The sequence below is a fragment of the Halictus rubicundus genome, chromosome 6 (assembly GCF_050948215.1).
Source record: "Halictus rubicundus isolate RS-2024b chromosome 6, iyHalRubi1_principal, whole genome shotgun sequence".
NCBI classification, from domain to species: Eukaryota; Metazoa; Arthropoda; class Insecta; order Hymenoptera; family Halictidae; genus Halictus; species Halictus rubicundus.
Window position 1 is genome coordinate 6,582,488 of NC_135154.1, and position 24,365 is coordinate 6,606,852.

General features: G+C 45.7%; 2 protein-coding genes across 2 annotated transcripts in view; both read left to right on the forward strand.

The window, feature by feature from the left end:
* Positions 1-238: 238 nt before the first annotated feature.
* Positions 239-24,365, forward strand: part of LOC143355141 (cytoplasmic dynein 2 light intermediate chain 1) — a 161,608-nt gene continuing 137,481 nt past the window's right edge. Inside the window, exon 1 of the mRNA XM_076789704.1 lies at positions 239-249. The gene's annotated coding sequence lies outside the window, so the exon portion shown is untranslated. The remainder of the gene's footprint in view (positions 250-24,365) is intronic.
* Positions 2,001-5,788, forward strand: LOC143355131 (TBC1 domain family member 13). Its single transcript, XM_076789670.1, has 10 exons — positions 2,001-2,339; positions 2,402-2,475; positions 2,583-2,708; positions 2,793-2,946; positions 3,211-3,367; positions 3,527-3,725; positions 3,802-4,003; positions 4,063-4,185; positions 4,252-4,309; positions 4,406-5,788. The coding sequence occupies exons 1-10, from the start codon at positions 2,320-2,322 to the stop codon at positions 4,481-4,483; spliced, it is 1,191 nt and encodes a 396-aa protein (XP_076645785.1). The 5' UTR covers positions 2,001-2,319; the 3' UTR covers positions 4,484-5,788.

Below are 24,365 nucleotides of genomic sequence, written 5' to 3' on the forward strand. Positions count from 1 at the left end.
ATATGGTATCATTATTCGAACCGAGAAAAAGTGAAAAAGGAAAGAGAAAGATCGATTCTCGTGCCCCGTCCTCCAGAAACCCCGAAACCCTCAAGCCCCAAAAAGCCCGTTCATCTGCACTGGTTATGTCCGCGCATTCATGAACCGACCTCTTCCCAGCAATTGTGTCTTGAACTCGCCGGTATGCGTTCTAGCTATATCGCGACACGTTCACGTACTATTTACGAAGGCAGAGAAGTATTTCGATTCGTAAGACGACACCTTGCGTTCCGTTCTTTTTCTACGTACTTTGTATATCGCCCGGATCATCATCCATTCGAGAACGGTGCACGATCATCGAGCGGTGAAAAGGGATTGTATCGCGTTCATTTTACTGCTAATCGACCCTAATATTATTCAGCGGAAAAATAAAACGGGTCAACGACGACGAGAAACGGCGCGACGTTTACAACTCGTGGTCGTTGACACGACCGACTCAGAGACGATGCGATTCGACATTGTTTTCTCCGTTTCACACAGTTTCGCGCCGTTTTCCCGGATCGTGGACGTTACGCAGTCATCCTCGAAACAGAGATCGTCGCTCGAAGATGCTCTCTTTTTCTCTGGATTCGTTTTACAGGCTAACAACGCGAAAACTTATCCCGACGGAAATTCGAATCGTTTTGCCGCGGCACCTTTTCTCCCAGATTGATCACGATATACATCGGACACACATTGATCGCGCGACCCTAAAGACTGTAAACCCGTACGAATCGAGTCGTATCGTTTCGTAACATTATTATTGTTCTTGGAAAAAATAACGTATAGTAAAACCTCGCAAATCTGTCGACGTTGGTGAAGCAATCGACCGGTTTCTTAGAAACTAGGCAGGCATTGGATTGCGCCAATAGAGAAGTACAAATTATTAATGAGAGATAGACAGCGAGAGAAAGGACGAGCACGCGTGAGAGAGAATATGTGAAAAACATAGAGAGATTGCGACGGAAAGAGTGATAGAGAGAAAGAGAGAGCGAGAGCATGTAAGAGCGACTGAGAGAGAAAGAGTGAGAGCAAGAAATAGAATGCGAGGAAGAGAGACTGTGAGAGAGAAAGAAGAACCTCAAATGCGATTAAAATCAATCATTCGAGAATGAAAATGTGACCAATAACGAATGAGGTGTAACGTCTGATCTTTAGTTTCATCGCTTTTTATTCATTACCTTTGATTATATTATTGCTTGTAATATTAATTCGAGATACCTTGAATACAAAAAGTAATAAACAATGTTATCCCGTCTCTTACATTTCGTACCCCTCGTGTTTCATTTTCAAAGTCATTTTTGTCTTATCTTCGCCCTACAAGACTTTTAAAAAATAACACCTGTTTCCAGGTATTGCGTGTTTTGGTTCCTCTCTATTTTCTTTCGTCGTATTTTCTATACAGTTTCAATATTATCCTTCATCCTTACTCTTTAAAATTAACAATTTATCGAAAGAAGTACAATTCATCTATAGCCAGTAGAAATCTATGAAAGAGAACAAAAGATTTCGATATTATACAATCGAAAACGTCAGCCCCTTGTGCAGGCAACTAGAATACACAAATGATTTCAAAGCTTTAGCGTTGAAAATTTCTTGTACAAAATGTTGATTTTAAAACAAAAAGTCGATGTAGTAGTGTTCAAAGAATGAACGTACATAACTAAAGATTATTGCATAGTTAAAGATTAAGATTAATTGATAAAAACGATAAGGGAGACGCAGTCATGTAGATCCGTGTACCTAGTTGCCTACAGAAGGGGCAAGATTTAAACGGTGTACAGATTATGTTTATACATATAGCATAATAATTTGCATCATAAATCTATGTACCAACATTTTACAGCAAATTGTAACAGTTTTATGTAATTTTTATTTAACGCTCTAATGAACGTAAAACGTATTTTCATCGCTATTTCTAATGCACGTTGAAGGTTCCTCGATCTGGAATAAACAATCCCGTCAAACAGGTTAGGTTAGAGGCCGATTATTTCACGCAGAAACTATAGCTTTCGCGTATGTACATAGTTGTAGTCACGAGAGTAAAGTGCCATATTGCAATGATAAGAAAGATTCCTCCACACCCTAAGATAAAGAGTTGGAATCATTGTTTAATTTAAAAGACGGTTGATCGTCGCAGGGAAGAATATGGCGGCTATGTATGCCGCTTGTCAATGTGGCAGGTCACTGACAATAATATGAGAAACGGATATCGCCGCTGTACGCCCACAGGTCTATCGAATGCCGATAACAGCGTAGCGAATTTCTCGTTTAAGACTGCACGTGCCGTACGGAACAACGATGAGTATTTTGAAAAAGAGGTAACCCTTTCGCACGTCTTAACTGTCTTTTTGATTTTCCGCTAAGAACCTCGCTTTTACAGATTAAACGAGTTCGAAGACGTACTAAACGCCGAAGAAATAGATCTGGTTAGCATCAAACGATTGTGCTTTCACGGTATGATTTTTATTATATCAGTATCCGCCCTTTATCAAGATCTGAAAGGCCAACAGCTGAAATAATGCTGTTTAATCGAAGCTTAACAAATTACACATTGATTTTAGGAATACCGGACGAAGGGGGTTTGAGACCGCTATGCTGGAAGCTTTTGTTGAACTATTTACCTCCAACTAGAGCGAGCTGGTCGGAAACGCTTACTCGCAAGAGAATACTTTATAAAACTTTTATCGGTATGCTATTTATTGTTCTTCAGTTCAGGATATATCGGGAGAATAACAAACTGCAGGGACAATGCAAAGGTTTGTTTCTTTTAGAGGATCTGATTGTCACTCCGGGTGAGGCAAATACGGATGGAGAAAGGGTAGACGTTACGCTTCACGATCATCCTTTAAACTTAAATCCCGATAGCAAGTGGCAAACTTACTTTAAGGATAACGAAGTTCTTTTACAAATAGATAAGGATGTTAGGTAAACTATCTAATATAATCGTTTCTACAACCATCTTGCATAACTCTGTCAACCTAAATGTTTTCTTTACCTTTAATATTTTATATCTACCAGCGAACAATGTGTTTGCCATTATATAGTGGGTTCGAACAAAATTGTAAACGAATAAGGGAAAGATTCTATTGAAATGTTAGAAGGAAAGAAAATGTTTCAGGTAATACAGTTATGTGGGAAATGTGTAATAGTTTAGTTTGAAGATAATAAATAAATATGATTCTTCTGTAGGAGGCTCTGTCCAGATATCTCCTTTTTTCAACAAGGCACAGATTATCCTTGTAAAGAGATCGTAAATGCCAGTGGCCAGAAACGTTTACATCATAGAGTCCAGCATACGGTTTTAAGAAGCGCAAACGTGGAGAGGAAAGGCCTCGGCGTTACTAAGGTAATCGAGTCTATAAATAAAATAAGGTAAAGGTAAAACTAAATTCAACTTGCAATGTTCTTATGCTGACGTGGAAAGCAGCAGGTAACGGTAAATTGTTTTATTGAATAGGATACCTTTAAACGTAGTATATTACTAATCGTTTTACGTTTGTCGCAGATTGCAGTTTCCATTAGAAAAGCTGTAGAAGATTATGCGCCGCTTGCAGAGGGTGGTGAGGCACACTGGGAGGTTTTAGAGAGAATACTTTTCCTGTATGCCAAACTGAATCCAGGCCAGGGCTATGTGCAAGGAATGAACGAAATTGTCGGGCCCATTTACCATGCCTTTGCTTGCGACCCTGACCAGAAATGGAGAGGTAAGACACAATGCGATTTTTAGTTGGTGTGGAAGCATCGATCGACTTAACAATGAAATTGAACACTGTTCTGCAGAACACGCGGAAGCGGACACCTTTTTTTGTTTCACCAATTTAATGGCTGAAATTCGAGACTTTTTTATAAAGTCTTTGGACGAAGCAGAGTTTGGCATCAATTCGATGATGAGCAAACTTACCACACAAGTCAAAGCTAACGATCCCGAAGTTTGGATGCGTTTACGCCAACAAGAATTGTGCCCACAATATTACAGTTTCAGGTAGGTCGCTTGAATGCTCGTTACTCTGTTCATTGAATAGAATTAAACATTTTTCCCAGATGGCTGACGCTTCTTCTGTCTCAAGAGTTCCCGTTACCCGATGTCATGAGAATTTGGGACTCACTGTTTGCCGACGAGAACAGATTCAGTTTTCTAATACATATTTGCTGTGCCATGATTTTGTAAATACCGATTATCTATGTAAAATGTGTCTTTAGTAATTCATATAAAAACACAGAACTTTACAGGTTACTGAGGGACCAACTGCTTGCTGGTGATTTTGCTACAAACGTTAAACTTTTACAAGTAAGCGAAAGATTCATTGTTCAGTTGCAAAGATAACGCAATATAAGTGAACATTTTCTACCAGGTCGTTTAACCTTACATATATATTCCTTCTAGAATTTTCCTTCAATGGACATTCAAATAGTGCTTTCCAAGGCTGCTGCGTTAGCAGGCAAGTGTTTAAATTCGCCATAATATACGGTTGCGTGCAACTCTGTGCAGAACTGAAATCGTAAACCAATGGAGAGTTTGAACTATTCAAAGGTATACTCTTTCGATGCCGTTGTTCTCTTTATTTTTTCCTCTGCTTTTACTTCTTGCGTATTGTTAATTTTTGTTTCATATTCAAAGCGTTTAAAACAAAATGTTGTGTAGAGAAATTCTTAAATTATTAGTGTTATAAAAAGAGCATGGAAGTTCTTTAATTTCGCTAAATATAGGCACGAGAAATGTAGGAAGAAGATCAAATAAAACTATCATTTTCATTCTAATAGATTTTATATGTTAATCCGCGCAACAGTCTGTTATTAATCGTTTTGTTAGAACGTTAATAGTTCAGGCACTACATTAAACGATGTTTGCCTTAGGAAACCTTGTATGAACGAATACTGCATTAGAACTATAACGTCTGCTTCACATTTGCGAATAGATAATCTTGTCGTCGATGCGAGGCAGATGTGATTGTTCTACATATACAATTCTCTAGCATAATAATAAACAATAATGATATTGTGCGCGAGAATCGTTGAAATGTAAAATGATTTTAAGTAACGTTTTATACTCTTAAAAAATAAAACCCTTTGCGTTTGTATAGGATGGTTAAAACTTGAATGTAACTCTCTATTTCCTTGTAACATGACAAGATTGAGAGAAGTTCTTAACCCCTAACAAGAAAGAATAGGTTTAGTCTTTGCGAATGTTATTAGTATACCTTATTGAGAAACATTTCTTATTACATGCCGGATCAAGCAAAATAAAAGATTTCATATTTTAACAAAATACACCACCAATGCATCATTTGTACATATCATTTTCCTATCAATTCGATTAGATTAATTTCTTGTATTACTCAAAATATTGTTAATCTTGCCAATAAGATTTTAATGTGTTTCTCGATAAGGTTGAGGAGGGTGGAAAATATGAGCTGTGAACGAACAAATCAGCCATAAGAAAAATGTTAATCTTGTTACCTTTAAGAGAGACGAGAGAAAAGATGTTTGTATGCTTTAAAAGCATTTATTCGTGAGGTTTAAAATCAACGAAGATTTCATAATAAATGAGATAGGAGAAGCAAAATGAAAATGTTCAAAAACGTTCGGAATACTGGCTGATTCAATACGCATTTTGTATCGATTAAACAGTAATACATTATTATTGTTTGTACACGCAATAATTACATAATCTGTTTAAGTAAAATATTATTATATTTTGTAATCTTATTTTTGTAATGACCTACGACATTTGTCCTACGTTTATAAAATAAAGCAATGTTATATTTGCATAAAATGTTGTACTTGTCCCTACCAGAGAGGATATCCAACCCCTAAAGAACACAACAAATGATTCTTGCCCATATTCCCATAAGGGGCAGTGCAATAAGCGGAAGGAATCATCTGCTCCTGAAAATCTCTAAATAGCGCCACTAGACCGTAGCGGCAAAACGCTCAAACTGTTAGCCAAACGTTACCGACCAAGTAACCGGGTTTTTGGTGCCGCCAGCGCCACCTGGCGGTGGAAACCAGAAAACTATTCGGCTACAAGCTTGGGCGTTTTGCCACTACGAGGTAATGGCGCTGTTTGCAGATTTTGCCGGAAGATATACGTGGCGCCACCGAGCGGCAGAATCCTGAACACTAATCGGCTACAAGCTTGGGCGTTTCGCCACTACGAGGTAATGGCGCTGCTTGCAGATTTTGCCGGAAGATATACGTGGCGCCACTCAGCGGAGGAATTCTCAATACTAACCTGCATCATCTTTTTGGCCTGTATTAGAACCTGCATCATCTTTTAGGCTCGATTAGAGCCTATGTAGAAGAGCTTCTCTTAACATAGAAGTAGTATCCACGTACGTTCGTGGCATTATTTGGAATCCGCTGCTAATGATGCAGGTAAGATGATGCAGGTTCTGGTCCAGGCTCAAAATTAGACTAGGGGGCAGCACTTTATCGGGGACACATTATGCACCTCTTTTGAATATATCTTGTCTTGCGTCGCAGTTATCTTATATATCTTGTATCTATTTTCTATCCTCCAATAGCAAATATTTATAAACGATCGATGATAAATAAGTTTATAATGAATTTTCGAGCTTCTCGAAACCTCTATGACCTTCTCTTTCTTTGAGAATGATATAAGCTTATCTTTGTTGGGCCATCATACTTGTCTATTATGTACCAGTGGAATCAAAGACAGACGGAAAAGTTGGTGGCACGATCGTCTCTCTGTCTGTGTTTGTCGCAAGGTATATCCTTCTGTGTCTTACACATTACAAAAATAGGGAAAATTAATTGACAAATCCGCCACCGTAGATGGCGTCACTCTGATGTTGGCCACGGCGCGCGACGCGGCGGCTCTGTTCAGATCTCGTTCAAATTTCTTTTCACGTAACGTGACATGAAACTATTGCAATGTCTTCTATGCATATATATATATTTACAGGTAATGTTACAGACATGTCTACACAGAAATTGGTCTCTTCTAATTAACATTACGTTTCTAGGTATCGTTCTAGGCAGAAGAGACGAATGGAAGTCACGCAGAATTTGCAATTCCATTTGGTTTCCTGTTTACATCGATCCTTCGTTATTTTGTCATCTAACTTGGACCACACTGCTTAATATTTGCCACTGTATCTGTTGGCCAAACAGTACGATTACCAAATGAATTTTACATGCCGGAGGATCGATTCGAAGGGGTAGCTCGCTTACGAAAGCAACCCTCTGTAAACTAATCACTGGATAATGGACACATTTATATTCGTTCGTTGTACCCGGCGGACCCTGCTGTTGGTTGAATATCATTCCGCGTCTACATGCGCGTGTCATAACTATTTTTATGCGCTTCGGCCCGTCCGCAACCTTATCCACGTTTCCCAATCATAGCTTTTTCACCCTTTCGTACTCCTGTTGGCAACTAGAGAAAGTTTCTCGATGACTTTAGAACAGACGGTCCCATCGATGAGACATTAAATGAAAAAATCAATGCACCGATTTGGTAGCTGGACGCGGTAGGTCCGCGAAATAGACGATCGCTGGTTGCGGACGGAGAGTGTCGAATGTAATAGAAAGAGCAAGGAATACATAGATAGATGGGCATATTCGAAGCCCGGGGGTGTTTGCATGTTTCTGGCTCCATGTCCGAGAGAGCATGCTTCCGGCTGATCGCCCACATACATTTTCGTTAAAACGCGTGTTCCGTTCGTTTCATTAATTTTAATGCTCGCCGAGCATTCTGTTCATTTCTGCGCAACATATGAATATGGGATTCGCCGTTCTCCTGCGCTCTCGCATCTCTCTCTCTCTCTCTCTCTCTCTCTCTCTAACTTCGCTGCTCTCTGTCCGTTCGCAGCTACCCCTCTTGCAGTTTCTCTGATTCCTCTTTCGCGCTGAAGCAGGGCGCGGAGAGCGTTGTGCACACGCAAAATCTGCGGCCGTGCGGACGTGGAACCGGCGCGGCGTGTCTGCGTGGGCCGCGCCACGCTACGCCACGCCACGCCACGCCACGCCGCGTTATGCCGCGTTATGCCGCGCCGTGCCACGCCGCTCCGCTCCGCTCCGCGCCGCGCGGTACACAGAGCCGCGACGGTTTTCCGAGTGTATCGGTGTGGCGGCTACGTATGAGAGAGCAACGAGTTCGCTCATGCGAACACGGCCTCGGGTTGGTTGATATTAATTAATAATCAGAAACAGATGCGGCCTGAACCCGCTCCGTGCCGTACCGTGCGAGGCGGCTTCGAAACGATAATTATTTAAGTCTCTCCACGCTTCCATCGCCCGACCACCCCCGTCAACCTTCGCCGCGCCACCCCCGCAACATCCCCGCAGCACCCTCACGCCTCGTCTTGTTCGTTTTCCAGCGGCTCGTCCTCCTCCTCCTCCCGCATCCTCCCCAAGTTTCCTCTTCCCCGTCTCTTGCCAGTTCTCGAACGCGCCCATTGCGGCGTGCTAATTAAAGAGCATTCGCCTACGAATTTTACGTGGCTCTCGCTTCGTTATGCACGGCCCGTTACCCCCGGCACCCTTCTCGGCGAACCTGTAACCCCGCGGGAGAATACCCTGGAGACCTTGTGCCACATTTTATTTTCGAATCGCTTCCGTCGCACCGAATCGGCGAGAAACCTTGCGGTTCTACTCCCCGAGGCGGAGCCACCGGGAAAGTCAGCGAACCGGGACCACCCCCGGGGGAAGGATTCGATGAATATAAGGAGAAAAATTCTGTTGGATTAACGGCGAACCGCTCGGCTCGCGCACCACGCGTCGAGAACGAATTAGGAGGATTTGGAGCAGAACGAGCCGGGCGCGTTCAACCACGCCGAACTGTATCGGAAAGCCCGTAGCCGTACTACGGCAATCGGTCGTTGCGCCCGTCTCCACCCCCCACGCCCACGCCCACCACCTGCCACCTCAACCCCCATTCAATTGATTTTCCTCATTTTCGATTCAAGAACTTCGAACGCTTTTACTTCCGCGCCTACCAGGTCCAACTTTCCTAGATTGGCCCGGCGAGATCTTACGGGGGGTCACTCAACGAGCATCCCCTAACCAGTAAAAGAGATGACGACAACCCAATAACGGTATAACGGTATAAAATAGAATGCAAAAGTTGTTCACGGTTTGAGGTCGTCGCTAGGAAAGTACACAAGAAGCAACGGTCGCTCGCGAGAAGGGGCGAAAGTGAAATTTACACTGGATAAATTGAATCGTTGATTCGCGGACAACAAGATGAAAAGCGTTCAGAGAGATCTCGCTGGGAATTCGAGGGAACCATTTCCCGTTCCGGCTCTTTGAGCGTATTCGACAAGGACCAGTACTTACACCCTCGAACGGAGTCGTCGGCGCTTCGTCGTGATTGCGAGCGACGGAGGGTGAAAAAACTCGACCACCCCTTTTTACACTTTTTCTCATTCTCGTGGGCGACAGCTAGGCAGAGGCGCGAAGACACGGCCGCGCAAAGGCTCGAGGAAGAAAGGAAAACGGAAGGGGCGCTGCCGAGTAGGCGTAAATCCTAGCCGTGGGTCTGCCGATTAGTTTCGAGATTTCGTCCATTTTCCTCGCCTCCTTCGTTCGATTTCGACGAACGTTCCGGCAACTAAACCAGCCAGCGGGAGCAAAAAAGCTGAAGAATAATTTATCGAAAGTCGAGTTTGCAAATTTGTTGCAATTTTCTCGATACTCGTGCTCGCTCGTCGATAAATAAGCAAACGGCCAAAAGGAGACATAGGCGGGCTAGCGGGAAAGGGGAGAAAATTCGAAATCCGAAGAAGAGTGGAAGAAAAATGGTGGAAAACGGTCGACCGGGGTAGGAGGGCGGTGAAATCGTTCGGCGTAGGGTAAATAAAGTTTTAAATTTCCGCAGTTCCTTTCGCGTTTCTCTCCGGTTGGCGCCTCCGCTATCTGCATAATATATCTCTAATGTGACGGAGGGAAAAGAGGGTGGCAAAAGTTGCCTCCGCCTGGTATAATGTAAGAAGAAAGGAGAGGGGAACGGGTTTCTGGCGGTGGCGGCGGTACGGTGGTGATGGTGGTGGTGGTTGGTCGACGACGCGACGGTGCGGTGGTGGCGGAGCTACGCGGAGATCCTGCGAGAAAGTGGGACCTCGCGGGAGGGCACGGTGCTTAAATAACGCGAGTTTGGATTTATAGTAATACTTTTATGAAATAATGTTAGTGGCGGATATTAAGGCAGACACTGGGAGCGTCGCTGGCTGAGCGCCATCCCCGCTCGCGCTCCCTTCGTCCGTGCCCACCGGCTTCCTCGACTTCCTCGACTTCCACTCGCCCCCGATTTCCCTTATTTTCCTTCTGGCGTGCTCATGAAAAACTTCCGGCGCTCCTTCTACTTCTATCGGTTGCTCTCGCACGAATCCGTTAGTTACGAGCCCCGGGCCCGGGGAAACAAGAACGCGCGGCGAACCGTCGGGTTTGCCGATTTTTCCTGCACAGCCTGTACACGCCCCGACGACCTTTCTTTCGCAAACTTTTCAAACGCTTCTTCGTTACAGACAACTGTATCGTCACCGATCGTATTAGACAGGATCACATTTTTATTCTTCCGTGGGACGAGAGAGCGGAGGCTGTGTTCAAGGTCGCGGAAGGTCAGGATAATTCGATAAAGCGTCGCGCGACTCTTTTCGTTTCTAATTCATCGATTCCGTGATTTCACCGCGCGTAGTAGGATGTAGGTGCTCGAATTGAATTTCAAATAAAACGTTGAAACTCGTCGAACCGTGATACACGGTACGATTATCAAAGATTACCATAGAGCACGCTTCGGTTGGTTTAGGAAAACCGTTCGAGTCGGAGGCATATCGAGATGTTGCTCGCGAACGCGAACATCGTCTTTGTCCGCTAGCATGTTTAGACGGTTTCGGATTTTCGCAGGCGTTTTAAGGCTTTCTCTGTCGGCGTCCTCGCTCATTAATTTTTCACGCTCGTCCCAGTCTCGTTCCCGCACACGCGTTAGGACTTGTTCGGACCTTGAGCGCCCAACGAGGCGAACTCGCGCGAACGAGAATCGCTCGCTCGCACGAGCAACCCCATAAATATTGTAGCGACGCGAGCCGCGGGAGGGTTTTCTGACTCGTTGGCGCTAATACGAGCTCTCCCGCTGCTTCTGAAGCTCCGAGGGCTTTTTTCGCGTCTGAAAATCTACGCGAATACACGCGCGGGCACGAGAGAGAGAGAGAGAGAGAGAGAGAGAGAGAGAGGCTCGAGGGTGTGCAAAACGAATTAAACGAAACCTTTGTCCGCGACTTTGACACCTTTCCAGATTTAGCCTTCGCGGGCTTTTCGGTTGCCTTACCTCGCCGGCTACCCTCGCGATTCTTACACTGAATTCATTCATTATGCTCACGATATTTCAAGGATACACCAGCTGCGAGAAGCGTGTTCGGCACAGGTGGTGGCTCGATCATGGAGAAAATATCGAATATCCCGTGCCCGAATCAATTTACATTAGAAACTGCACTTTTGACCCTTCGCGCTCCGTTGGCCCTGGTCGAGATGCTCGCAATGCCGATGCCGATATGCTATTTTTATTTACATCGAGACCGGGAGCGAATCGATCGAAAGAAAATAGAATTCTGGATCTCTCCGGGAACCTCGACAAAATTCAGCGTCGAGGGGTTAAAAATATTTTTCGGGCTCTCGTACCGGCGGACGGGGCAAGGAGTAAAGGAAAGAGCATTAAAACTACTTCGATCGAAAACGGTCCATTCTTTCGCAGATATTTCACGTTGAAATGTCCGGGCCGAGCGTACCCCGAATGTTGCTCGCTGGCCACCGCGCCGCTCCGCCCCGCTCCGCTCCGCTCCGCGGCTGTCCTCCCATGTATTTGCCTCTCTGACCACTGGCAAAGATCGGATTTGCCGAAATCCTCGTGTGTGCTGGCACGAAACCGTTCGGTCGGATAATTTTAGGATCGGGCGTGGTTCCTCCTCCCCGTGATATATTCGTAATAAAACCGGGCCCGCACCGCTGCTTACAAATTTATAGATCCTTTTTAATTTTATTGCTCCGCCCCCGATCCCAATCAACTCAGCCACCGACCCTCCCGGGATTCCTCGAGAAATTCTACGGAAAACTCGTTCGGCTCTCATAACTAACCTAACGGATCTGTTTGTTTCGACGTCGTGCTCCACGCACAAGTCAACACATCGATATCCAAACCGTCGGGATCAAAATCACCGATGATCACTCTTTCGATTCTCGCGAATCCTAGAAATCCTAACGAAGTTCCTAACGCGTTCAATTGACCAGTTGACACTTTGCTGACCGGTCACGAGTTAACAACGAGTTGTTGGGACAATATCATACCAAAAAAGATGTAAAAAGTTATATAAAAGGTATGCCCAAAGTTTCGTTTCAATGCATTATGTATAAACAAAGTTTATTGAAGTTTATTTAGATTGTTTTACTTCCACGTTCAATTACGAAATAATAGCTGGTGACGTGAGGTGGCTCCTGCGCAGAATTGACGGTCAACAATGTGTTCATTAACAATGTGTACCCTATTGCGGCGCGGTTGGCGTTAAAGAATTGTTAATTTCTTATCGAATAAAAATGTGATTCTTTCTCATTTCGCTTCACTCTTTTCGTCAAATTTATAATAGCAAATTTATAATAATTTATAATAGTGTACACTCGTCGTTGCTCGATTTTAATTCGGCGCCCGTGAGGGATTTTTCAAATTAAACTCCGCGGTTAACTGGTTAACGCATTGCTGCAACTTTGTAACTAATTAACCCTTCGCACTCGAAGCTATTTTAACTTCAAAACTAGACATTTCTTCCGACCTAGAATATTTCCCTTCTACATATTCGTTTCCATGTTATACACACGAAAATGGTGCAATTTACTGGCACAATAGTGAAATGTTTGGTAATTTATTAAATACAAACAAATGTAGTAGTGCAGAAAATATTTTGAATAATGATAGAATTTCTAGTGGCGTCATACAGTCACCATTCGAGTGCTAAGGGTTAATGGTTCTCAAAGACATTTTTGGGAAAGACGTATTACTTGATAAGACTGTTTTCCGTATAAATTCGTTTTCAGAAAAACACGTGGAGATAATGAACTTGAACGACACATTTGAGCGTGATTCGTCGGGTATGTGTTAAGAACCCGCGGCGCCATGTTTTTCAAAGCGAGGCCGCGATCGTGTCTGCGACTCGTTTAACCATTTTAAGAGGAACTTCTTTGTTCTCCGCTATCCGGTTTGTCCAGCAAAAGGATTGCGGAATTACCAGGGGCCGGCTCGTTTCCGGAAGAGAGATCGACGGAATCCTCTTCTTGAAACGCGGGGTAGTTGGAGAGTTTTAAGCGTCTCTTCCTTGGTCTCTTCGTGTGCAATCGATTCTTCCGCCATATTGCACGGACCACTTCAAGGGGCAAGGAGGCACGCGTGAACGCTGGAACAGCAACCGGTTAGAAAAAAAAAACCCCGAAGAGGAAGGAGGAAGGAGAGCGAGAGAAAGAAAGAAAGAGAGAGAGAGAGAGAGAGAGAGAAAGCGTTCCAAGAGTTTCGCGCAGCCACCCCCGAACGTTCGTTTTCGTTTTGCCCACCCGTGGGGCTAAACCGGCACAATATTTACGGGGTCGCAAACCGCCCAGTGATTTTCACTTAAGCCGATTCGCTTCGTTGAGAATTCAAGATATATCCGTTCGAGCACGTTGTTTCGCGCTTGAAAGCGAGCACACGATAGCCGGCCAACCGACGAGAAACTTTCATTGTCCTCTCGCGTCCGCTCGGTCTGCGCCCGAGTCTTCCAGAATTTCATCTTCCTCATTTGATTTACAATTAGACGCGAGCTCGAAAACGATCCTAGAAATCGAACCTGTCTGTCTCGTTTGCCCTTTCTTTCGAACTGCAAGGAACAGACAAACGTTTTCAACTTTTCCCCGTAACACCGGAAGGCTGCAAACCGAGCACTTGCAACTTCCGAGATCGACAAGTCGCATATTTAGTCTCAACGTGTTCGAAGGCCGGTCGATTCTTCTCGAAGAATCATCGTGTCGAGCGTTCCTTTTTTTCCGGAGCGATCGGTAAGAAAGTAGGTGGCCATTATGTCCGATTAGTATTGTGATTGTGTAACCGACGCGAGGTGACTCCGTTATGGAGTGTGCCCGCGCGTGTCGCATTATGCCAACGAAATACTATTCAATATACAATCGCTGGCTCCCTTTCCCCCTCCTCCATTCGCCGGCGTTGAACGTTCGGGGCAGGAACGGGGCGGCGAAAAATCTCGGTGTGCCCGACATTTTCGAAAAATTCACGACACTCGCCGCAAACTATCGCGACGACGATTAACGTCTCCGATAAAAAAAAAATATCTCGAGCGGAAAGTTTCAAGAGCACCCGACGCGTATCTGCTTGGATGTTGCCAGGTCCTCGCCTGCTTCCGCAAGGTGAAATAGAGAACCGGTCGAAACTTCCGTCGCGGATCTTCGAAAGTTCCCGGACCCGTTTCTTCGGGTTCCCCGGGGAAGTTTCGAGCAAATAATCGCGTTCTACCGTTCCTCTTCGCGTAGATTCTTTCGGGAACATTTTTGACTAGACAGAGGCGTATCATCGGGAAGGGGTGGTTCCGGGGCGACGTTGTCGGTGGGATATTCGCTCGTCGTCATACAATTTATTGGTAAACTTTGCGGGCTTGTTAGGGGGTTACGTGCGCTGGGATAAGAAATATCTGGAGTGGTATCCAGCCGCTCCGGTAGGGCCTACGCCGTCTCCTAGCAGTGGTAGCAGCAGCAGCAGCAGCAACAGCAACAGCACACCCCCCGTTCTTCCAGACACGTTCGTGTTGCCGACATTCTTTGTCGCTGTGTGCACCAGCATCGCAGACAGTACCTGGAGCAGTAGGTAGCAGCATCGGCAGCGGCATCAGCACCAACGGCAGAAGCAGACGCAGAAGCAGAAGCAGCACAGCCCTGTTGGTCGTAGGGTTAGAATGCCAGGGTTGCCTCCATCGGGCCATTGGTCTGCACCAGTGGCTTCGACGCTCTGCAAACCACCACCAGGCCGCCTCTGCCATCCTCTGCCATCCTCTGTCTCCCGATTCTCCCTTCTCCTAACCTTCTCTTGGCAGACTTTGCCAAGAATATGAATATCGCAACGATGTCCCACGGACAAGCCGACGGCGCTTCCTTTCTCCGATAGGACCCCGCGACTATAGCGTCGCGTACGCGCGGAACTATCCTAATTCAGGCTCCCCAATCTTCGTCTCGCTTTGACCTTTCGCGTCTCCAAGCGAAGAACAACCTAGACACGGCGCGATCAACCTGTCCACGGTTCACCGGAACACGTGGTACGAAAGGTTGCCAACCAGAAGATTTTACGCGTGTACGACAATAAAAAGCACGCTTGGTCGCTCCTGAAATATTCCACACCGCTTGTGACAGATTTTTTTTTTTTTTTTTGGCGATTAGGTAAGAGTGACTATATACGTGCACCGCGTCGCGTCGCGCCGCGCCGGGACAAAGGGTGAATCGTCTTGTCAGAGATTCGGGCAGGAGCGAGGGCCAATTAAGCCGACAAAGGCGGCCGTTTAGATTACGAGTGTTACCGAGTTTCCCCAATTTGCACTTAACGTTGCTTAACAGGTTATTCTATTAGCAGCTGCAATGCGGCAGTATTTCGCGAGAGAAACGAAGCGCGGTTATATGCAGGACTATCTTTGTGTATAACAGCTGCAAGAACGTATGCGCGTACATAGGGATGCACGTATGTGTGTACATTGTATATATGTATATGGTCAAAGGGGGCGGGGGAGGATTGAAATTCCCTCGGAATTTCGCTGCCAACAGTCTCTGTGTGCTTTTATGCCTATGTGCTTACTTCTGTTGTGTGCATTTATATATGCGCCACTACGTGCACGTGTACATCGTATATATACGTAACCAGCAAGGTGAAAGAGAGAGAGAGGGAGAGAAAGAGGGAGAGGAGAAGGTCGGAGATATGACGAGGGAACGAGAGCAGAGAGGAAGAGAGGAAGAGGAACGGTGCCGGGGACAACAATCATAACAATCTAGTTAAACGTTATAAGGATATCTCGCGCTAAGAGGCGTGCCAAGCGTTGCATAAAATCAAATGGTACGCCGAGCCGAGAAGTTATTGTCGTTTCTCATCCTACGCTCAGTTTTCGTCGCCGAAAATTCAGCCGAGGATCTTCTGCCTCTCGGAGTTTCCCTATTCTCCTCTAGCCGTCGTCTTCTCCTCTCTTCCTATCCCCTTTTCTCCCCTGCTCGCCGTTTGCCACCGGTCCGCTCCAAATTCTTCCCTCTTCCCCTCCGCCGATCTCGCGCGAATGATCTTGGAATTTTTCTCGAATCCGCCGCATGTTCTTTTTCGTTATATTTTATTCGAAACGAGAAAGAAAAGAAGAAACCAAATGTGAGACGATGGAAAAACGAGCGAGAGAAACGATTGTCGCAGTCGCGACGGGGGACGCTTAAGATGCCACGGCGCGGCGTCGAGTCGCGTTTCATCGGTAATGGTTCCCGTCGAACGAACCAAGCAAGTTCATAATGAGACTTTCTATTCCGTCAACGATATCGGATAATTGCGTCCCTGCTGTCGATCCTCGAAATAGGGTAATGGAGAACTCACGAAATCGGCTTGAGGGGTTAAATTGAAATTGAAATCACTCGAAATTACTTGCAGCCTCGAGGACCATCGAGAAGCTTGATATAACCCATTCTGCCCTTGGAATCGAATATTACCTTCGACTCGTTCGGAACGATCCGTTTCGTTGCGTCCACTCGTGCAACAGCGCAGCGCGGCACCGCGGCGAGTGCTTTCTTTCGCGCGCGCGCGCGCTCCTTCTCGTCGTTTCAATTTTTCTATGCTCTTCTATGCACCCACACTCGAAGAGAGCTACTTTCGCGGAAAAAATTGTTTCACGCTCCATTCCTCGCCGGATTGAACAATTATTTCCCAATGTATTAGGGGGACCCATAAGTAATCAATTATTTTGAAATGTAAAACAAACTTTGTAGTAAATTCGAGTTTTTATTTCTTAATTTACTATATAATCTCCATCATTGTCAAGGACAGTTTGCCATCTTGCCTGCAAATTTTCAATCCCCCTCTTATAGAAATCCAGGGTTCGTCAAGGAAAATATGACTCAAGGTGCCTCCTTATATCTTCTGCAGAAGTGAATGTTTTATTTCTTAACAGTTTGAACGCCAAACTAGAAACCCCCAAAATTCCATAAAATCAAGGTAAGTTATTTAATGAAATAAAAATTGCAAAAAATTAAATCTATGATACTGAGTAATCCTCCAACTTTCTTGCATGTTACAGATCCTAATCAAGTTCAGTACAATGAATATATCAACGTAACAACTCATGTTAAAACCTGCACAAATAATTCCGTCAGCCACATATAGGTGACGTGGCACTCCACGTAATAATAATGCTCCAGAGATCTGAGAAGATGATAGTCAGAGGGAGCAATATCCGGTGAGTACGGGGGTGCGGTAAAACTACCCATTGCAATTCTTTGATTTTTTCCTGAGTGAGTTTCGCTGTACGGGGCCGGGCATTGTCAATTTGCAGTATTACACCTTTTCTGTGAACTAAAGATGCCCTCTTTTTCAATAGTTCTGAATACAGCCGTTGTAATTGCTGACAATACAACTGAGCAGTAACTGTTTCTCCAGGTTTCAACAACTCAAAGTGAATTATGCCACGACAGTCCCACCAAATGCACAGCAACACCTTTCTAAGTGATAAGCTAGGTTTAGGGGTTGATATTGCGGTTTGATTTGCAGAAAGCCGTTGCTTGGAACGCTTTATGTTATCACAAAGAATCCATTTTTAATCTCCGGTAACGATTCTGCTAAGAAGTGGATCTCTTCGAAATCTGGATAGCAACGAAGTGCAAATTGATCGACGAATATTGGTCTCAGATAATTGATGCGGTACCCATATTCCTTGCCTATATGCGTTTCCCATTTCGTGTAGGTGCCTTTGTATAGTTGACCATGTGGACCCAAGGCTTCTCGATAATTCTTGTATTCTTAATTTTGGATCAGCCTCCACTAGAGATTTTAGGGTGTCATTATCAAATTCAACTGGTCGTCGAGGCCTGTCAGAGAGATGATAATCACCAGCAGCAAACCTTCTGAACCAACGTTGACACTTGTTGACCTTCGATACGTCTCCATAAACATCGCAAATTTTCTTTGTTGTTACCGTTGCTTTAAATCCCGCATGAAAATAAAAAAGTATGCAATGACGAATATGATCCTCGGACGCCGCCATTTGATTACAGGGTTGTAAAAAAATTATACTTTTTAGAATATTTAGATCATAGGCTGCTTTACCGAAAACTGTAAAAGAATACGTGCTTCCTCTTCAAGGATCGGTACAGCACTAAAGGCGAAACAAATTCTTTGGAAATAATTGATTACTTGTTGGTACCCCTAACATTTCAACGCGTTCGACGAATCCTCGATACGTTATCTCTGTGGAACGAAATTTCCCTCGATGCAACGAATTCCCACACGCGGAGAGCCGGCAACAGAGTCGCCGACGTATTGTGCTCGGCGAAAAGAAAAAACGGTTGCAACAATGGCGTGGCGGCGCGACAATGTCTCAGCACGTAGTCTCGAGGTCGATAGAAAGGAAACGCGGACTAGTTACAGTCACCGTACGTGTACATATAACCATACTTCAGCGGCGCGCGTGATAGGGAAGAAACGCACGGCGACGGACGAGTTTGCTCGTCGATCGAAGTCCGTTCATCGACCGGATCGTCGCTGTGGGATGTCGAAAAAGATGCTAGATAGTACCTGCGCACGGCTGCGAACCGTGAACAACGGAACGCGGCGGGAAAGGGGTCGCCGGGGCTCGGTCTCTTAATTATAAAGCCCACCGGCGATAATTGTCGTGTAGTTGGACCAACATTGTGACTGCATGTTTTCCCGCCACGCCCATCTCGGTGTTCGTCTCAGCGGGCGAGTCTTTTCTTCGTGTTTGCGCTCCCGTGGGATACTGCCTCCTTAGATCTTTATTAACCGTACCGGAATCGAGATTCCAAGATCGATCGCGCCGCGTCGATCTCGCCTCCCACCGGCACTCCCGGCCATTTCTGCGTGAGAACCGATTCGCTCGGAGACAATTTGCCTCGGTCTTTTGAATCGTTTGTCGCACTCAACGGCACGATTTCTCGGTAATTATCGCCCCTGTTTGCAGTTGGTTCTTAGGCGAGGACATCGCGACGATGTAAAAGGTTTTTCCTTTGGAAGGAAAAGCCCAACCGAATTTGAAACGTAGTTTATTAATCCTTTGGACTCGGCGCTATTTTAAACAATTAAATTCGTTTAAATTCATTCTAAAACAATTATTCGTTATAGCTAGTTGTGAAGTTTCTGAATATTTCTTTTTTGTAATCTATTAAATACAAATTTTGTAATGTAGCGAATATTTTGTAATGTTTTTTGTAATTTCTTTAAAATAATGCCACAACAATCGGTGCTTCAGAGTCACCACTCGAGTGCAAAGGGTTAACTTGTCTAACTGTAAACGAATGGAATCGTGAGCGTAGGATCCATGAATCTGTTCGGAACAAGCGGAGAATCGTGTGCAAAGATCGTATAAGAATTCGGACGCGTCGACAATGGGATCGGGCAGCCATATATACCACAATGCACGTTAATTCGTGGCACCTAGGTGAAAGGAAAGTCATCGCAGGGCCGAAAACATGGAAACTCGAGAATATCGAAAAGGGCACGCGAGCCGCTTTCACGGATCATTCGGCTCGATCGATCGTGGATAATTTTGGAAATCGTCTCGTCGCGTCGCGTCGCAGTCGCGCGTCATAGAAAATAGGGAGAGGGGAGAAGAAAGCGAGCAGGCAGGGGGTAGAAATTCCTCTCCTCTTTTCATGGAAACTCGATAGCCAAAATATTGAGTTTCCGTAGAAAACGGAGGATGGACGCGATTCCCCCCCGAAATCGGGGATGCAAGAAGTCGCCGTAACAAAGAGGCTGACTCTTTTCACCTTGCCAGCCCCCTCTCCCGGCCGATCCTTGCGCGCGCGACCCTTCTTTTCTTGGTTTTTTGGTAGCGAGGCACGAGGGTGAGCAGCGAGAACCACGAAACTCCCTTCGAATTACGGGACGAGATCCCGCGGCGAGGCCCGATTCTAATCGATCCTTTGATTCCGCGCCGTTTTAACTCTGCCCCGCGGGCATCCCTTAACGAAGACGTTGCCCCGCCGTTCCCCTCTTCCCCCCGTCGGCGCACCACCTTTTTTCGTGGCAGGTTTCCCCTGTTTGGTCAGTCGCTCCGAATCTGTGGGAATTCCGACAATTTCGCGTCTCGTGTCGAGTCTGCTCTAAACTAATAGGCACGCCGAAGTTGCTGCAATTTTATGAGAAGCCGTTTGCTCGATGTTACAGACTATTTTTCTAATAAAATCGCCTTTTTACATCGAGCGGGAAAGCCAATGGGTGGACGAGGTCCTGCAACGACGACTCGGCGGCGGTTAGCGGTTCGCGCCTTTGTAGTTCGGACGCGTGTCGTCGACAGAAAGACTTTCGTATCCAGCGAGACGGGGAAATCTGCGGCATTTCCGGAACGCAGCGGGGCGACTTTGGCCCATTGAGAACTGACCGTACGCCACAATGTAATTCGGCCCGGGTCATCGTGTAACGTGGAAACGGGCGTTAATGCGCCCTTAACGAACCCTCTTAATCCAATTCCGTGCAAAGTAACGAAATTATGTGGCAGCGGACCGGAAGCTGCGGCCAGCTTCCCGGCAGCGCTTTCTCCTTGTCCCATTTCGAGTGCGCCTCATTCGCTTCTGACGTATCGGAGGGCAACGCGGTCACCTTTGCCCTACTCGTTTCGCCCAAAATCCGTCCATCATTTTCACTATTTTCTGTTTTTCTTCCATAATTAGTCCAGCGACGGCGGGGATGGGGTCCTACCAAAAATTTTACGGAACGAAAGGAATTAACCTTTAACGGACCAATGTCGCGTATATGGCGGGAAAAATCAAATTAATATAAGTATATAAGATTCTATCAGATCCCGCGGGAAATTTCATTCGGAAATAACCACTGTTGTTGCCCTGTCGAAAGAGGTTCACTTTATTACAACCAAGCTTATTTACAATATTTACATTATTTACATTGTTCATTCTTTGGTCTTATTCACCTGTTGAAAGAGAAACGACATTTATGGTATTTCCAGTGGTCAATTTCCTTTACCGGTTCTTTTACTAGCTCCTTTTCATCTATCCCTTTGATATTCTTTACTCTTTCTGCACACGTGGTCACCTTCTCGAATCTTCTACCTTGATCAGACTTAAATTCAATTAAAGAGGTATATTCTCTTTACAAATATTTAAATTTGTAATATAAATATTCTCCTTTCTATACTTGATACAAAAATGTTGTGTCCACAGTTTCTCTTCGTACGAAAAATAGCTTGGACCTGGTGGGAAGTAAACTTGAAATACAATACTTCCGGACCGTTAAGGGTTAAGAAAATGTTTTCGGGATCTGGAATAATTCTATGCATTCTAAGCGTTCGACCGATCGAATGTAACGATTCCAGGAGCGCAACGGACAATGAAAAAAATAGCGAAGGGTGTCGGAGGCGTTGTGGGTGTAGAATTCGATCGCGAGGACACAAACACAACGTTGGAAGGAATCGAAATTATCGGCAGCATCTTCCGAGATAAAGTCTCGGAACAGCGGCGGCTGCCACTGTGGATCTGTTTAACAGTCATGGGGTTCGACCATATGTGCCCTACGGTGCCACCAAGGAGGATTATCATCGGGGAGATCCGTTATCTCGGTGGCACGCGTTCCTGTTCCTACACGAAGCCTCTAGTCTAGTCTCTTCCCTTCGTGTTTCTGTCTCGCTCCATGGCGTGCGCGGACCGTCTGTCCTCCTTTATGGTCGGCCCGTGATAATGGAGATGTCATTCTGTCTCTGCTTTGACAACCCCATAACACGCGGGCTCGCGTAGCTCGGCTGAAACGTGGCACCGTGCGCTCCCCAGAGATCTTCCAAAACCGTCGTTGCGCGCGTTTCCACGTCGACCTTGTACACGCTCTGTCCTTCGGCCACTTACGTTATCCCGCTACAACCTGGGTTCCTAACGGGCGCTGCTCGCTCGCATAAATTTTCCGAAGAGTTTCGAAAAGAACCCCCGATCGATTATCTCGAGCGAATGTCGAAAGCGTTGAAAGGGCTGACTTTGAAGCGATATTTCTTCGAAACGTCAGAGCCGAGAAACGGAAAGCCGGTATCGGCGACCGTGCAAGGTGACGACGATAGCGCGACCCGAAATCTGTAGGTCGCAGGAACGACGACTGTAACACAGGATCATTTGTGCGAGTTAATGCGATGATCGGGGATGACCGACACGCGCAGCCAAGTATTTAAGATCGCGGGATAAGCGAGACACGTGCCGGGCAGGAACCATGGGATATTTATTGAGAGCTCCCTCTCTGGTTCGCCCTCCGTCGCGTCGCCTCGGCGATGTATTGCTTTTTAAAGGACTTTAAAAGCCGCCTTATCGAATCCCCGACACTCGACGATGAATCGTCACACGACGCCGTCGAACGGTATTACTCGAATTCGGCCACTTTTCCTTTCTGCTGGACGGGGCCGGCCTCGTCGACGTAATCGAGTGCTCTTCTGCCGCCATTTCGTCGCTCCGATCGAGATCAGACCAATCCCCCTTTCCTCGCTTTATTTCGACCTGACGCGCTACCGTGTTTCCGCTTAGATCTAGGCGTCGATACGGTGATCGAGCCCGGAATCTCTGCGATTTCGATATTATTCCAATTTCGATAGAACTGGCTAAGCTGTCCGGGGGGGGGGGGATATATCGACGAAAAAGATAGAAACGGGGCTGAAATTTCGACGAGCCTGGCCGCCGTGCTCGTATAAAACCCGCATGCTCGCGACAAACACGCGTACCACGCGCGCGCGCGCGCGCGACAGACGATATTACAAAATTATTGGTACATGAATGTTATCGGTATCAGGCGTGCAGAGCGGAGCACGTAGATACACGAAGCGATATGCTCCGCTGGTATAATAGAGCTGATCGGCCGAGGTCCCTATGTGAAATGCAAGTTCCCCATAGAATAGATTTCCCTCGTGCAGGTCTCCGGTGTCCGAGATAATGCGATAACGAGGTTTACTACACGACTACCGCCACCGTGCGTATATTTGCTGGCGATCGATTCACGCCGCCGCCGTTCTCTGCTGGAAATAAATCGTCGGACCGGCAAAAACTCTCTATCCGATCAACCGCGAGCTCGCGCTAACCCATTATAACCGACGCCCCGTTATACTCCAATCGAAAGTGAAAATATTACCGGTCGCGTTACCAATTTTTGATAAATACGCCAAATACCCGCGGACGTTTCCTCAAATTTCAATTTCAAGAGATCCGAATTTCACCAGTCCGTAATCGTGCAATTCGAATTCTCTCTTTTATTTCAGTACTCGCTTCAGCACCGCATAATTCAATTATATTCTCATACGCGGCTTGTCTGCGTGGAACATCTCAGAAATTTTGCGATTATTGTTGCGTAGCATGAAATTGTTATCGATGGACGCACCGCAAATCGTTAATCTTTAACGGACCAATGCCGCCATATTAGCGGCATGGCACTTTTACTTACTGGGTCCAATGCTGCGTATATGGCGGCAAAAATCATTTTATTATTTTTGTCACTCTTATTGTTGTCATATTTGCACAATGAACGCGTTAAGCATCGTGCCAGGCCACTTCTGCGAATTTGTTCCTTTCTCCTCGTACGAAAAATAGCTTGGACCTGGTAAACTTGAAATACTCCCGGATCGTTAAGGGTTAATTCAATTATATTTTCATACGCGGCTTTGCCGGTCTGCGTAGAACATTTGAGAAATTTTGCGATTATTGTTGCGTAGCATGAAATTGTTATCGATGGACGCACCGCAAATCGTTAACCTTTCACGGACCAATGCTGCGTACATGGCGGCAAAAATAGTTTTATTATTTCTATCACTCTTATTGTTGTCATATTAACACAATAAACGCGTTAAGCACTGTGCCAGGGCACTTCTGTGAATTTGTTTCTTTCTCCTCGTATGAAAAATAGATTGGGCCTGGTGGGAAGTAAATTTGAAATACTTCCGACTCGTTAAGGGTTAATTCAATTATATGCTCATACGCGGCTTGCCTGCGTAGAACATCTGAGAAACGTTGCGGATGTTGTTGCGTAGCAAAAATCGTGAACTGTAAAATTGTGCATCGTGAGGTTAACGTCGAGTCTGGCTCGATGGTTGTACACGGGAAACAGCGTCGAACCACAGCAAACAAGTGCAGAGATTACCGTC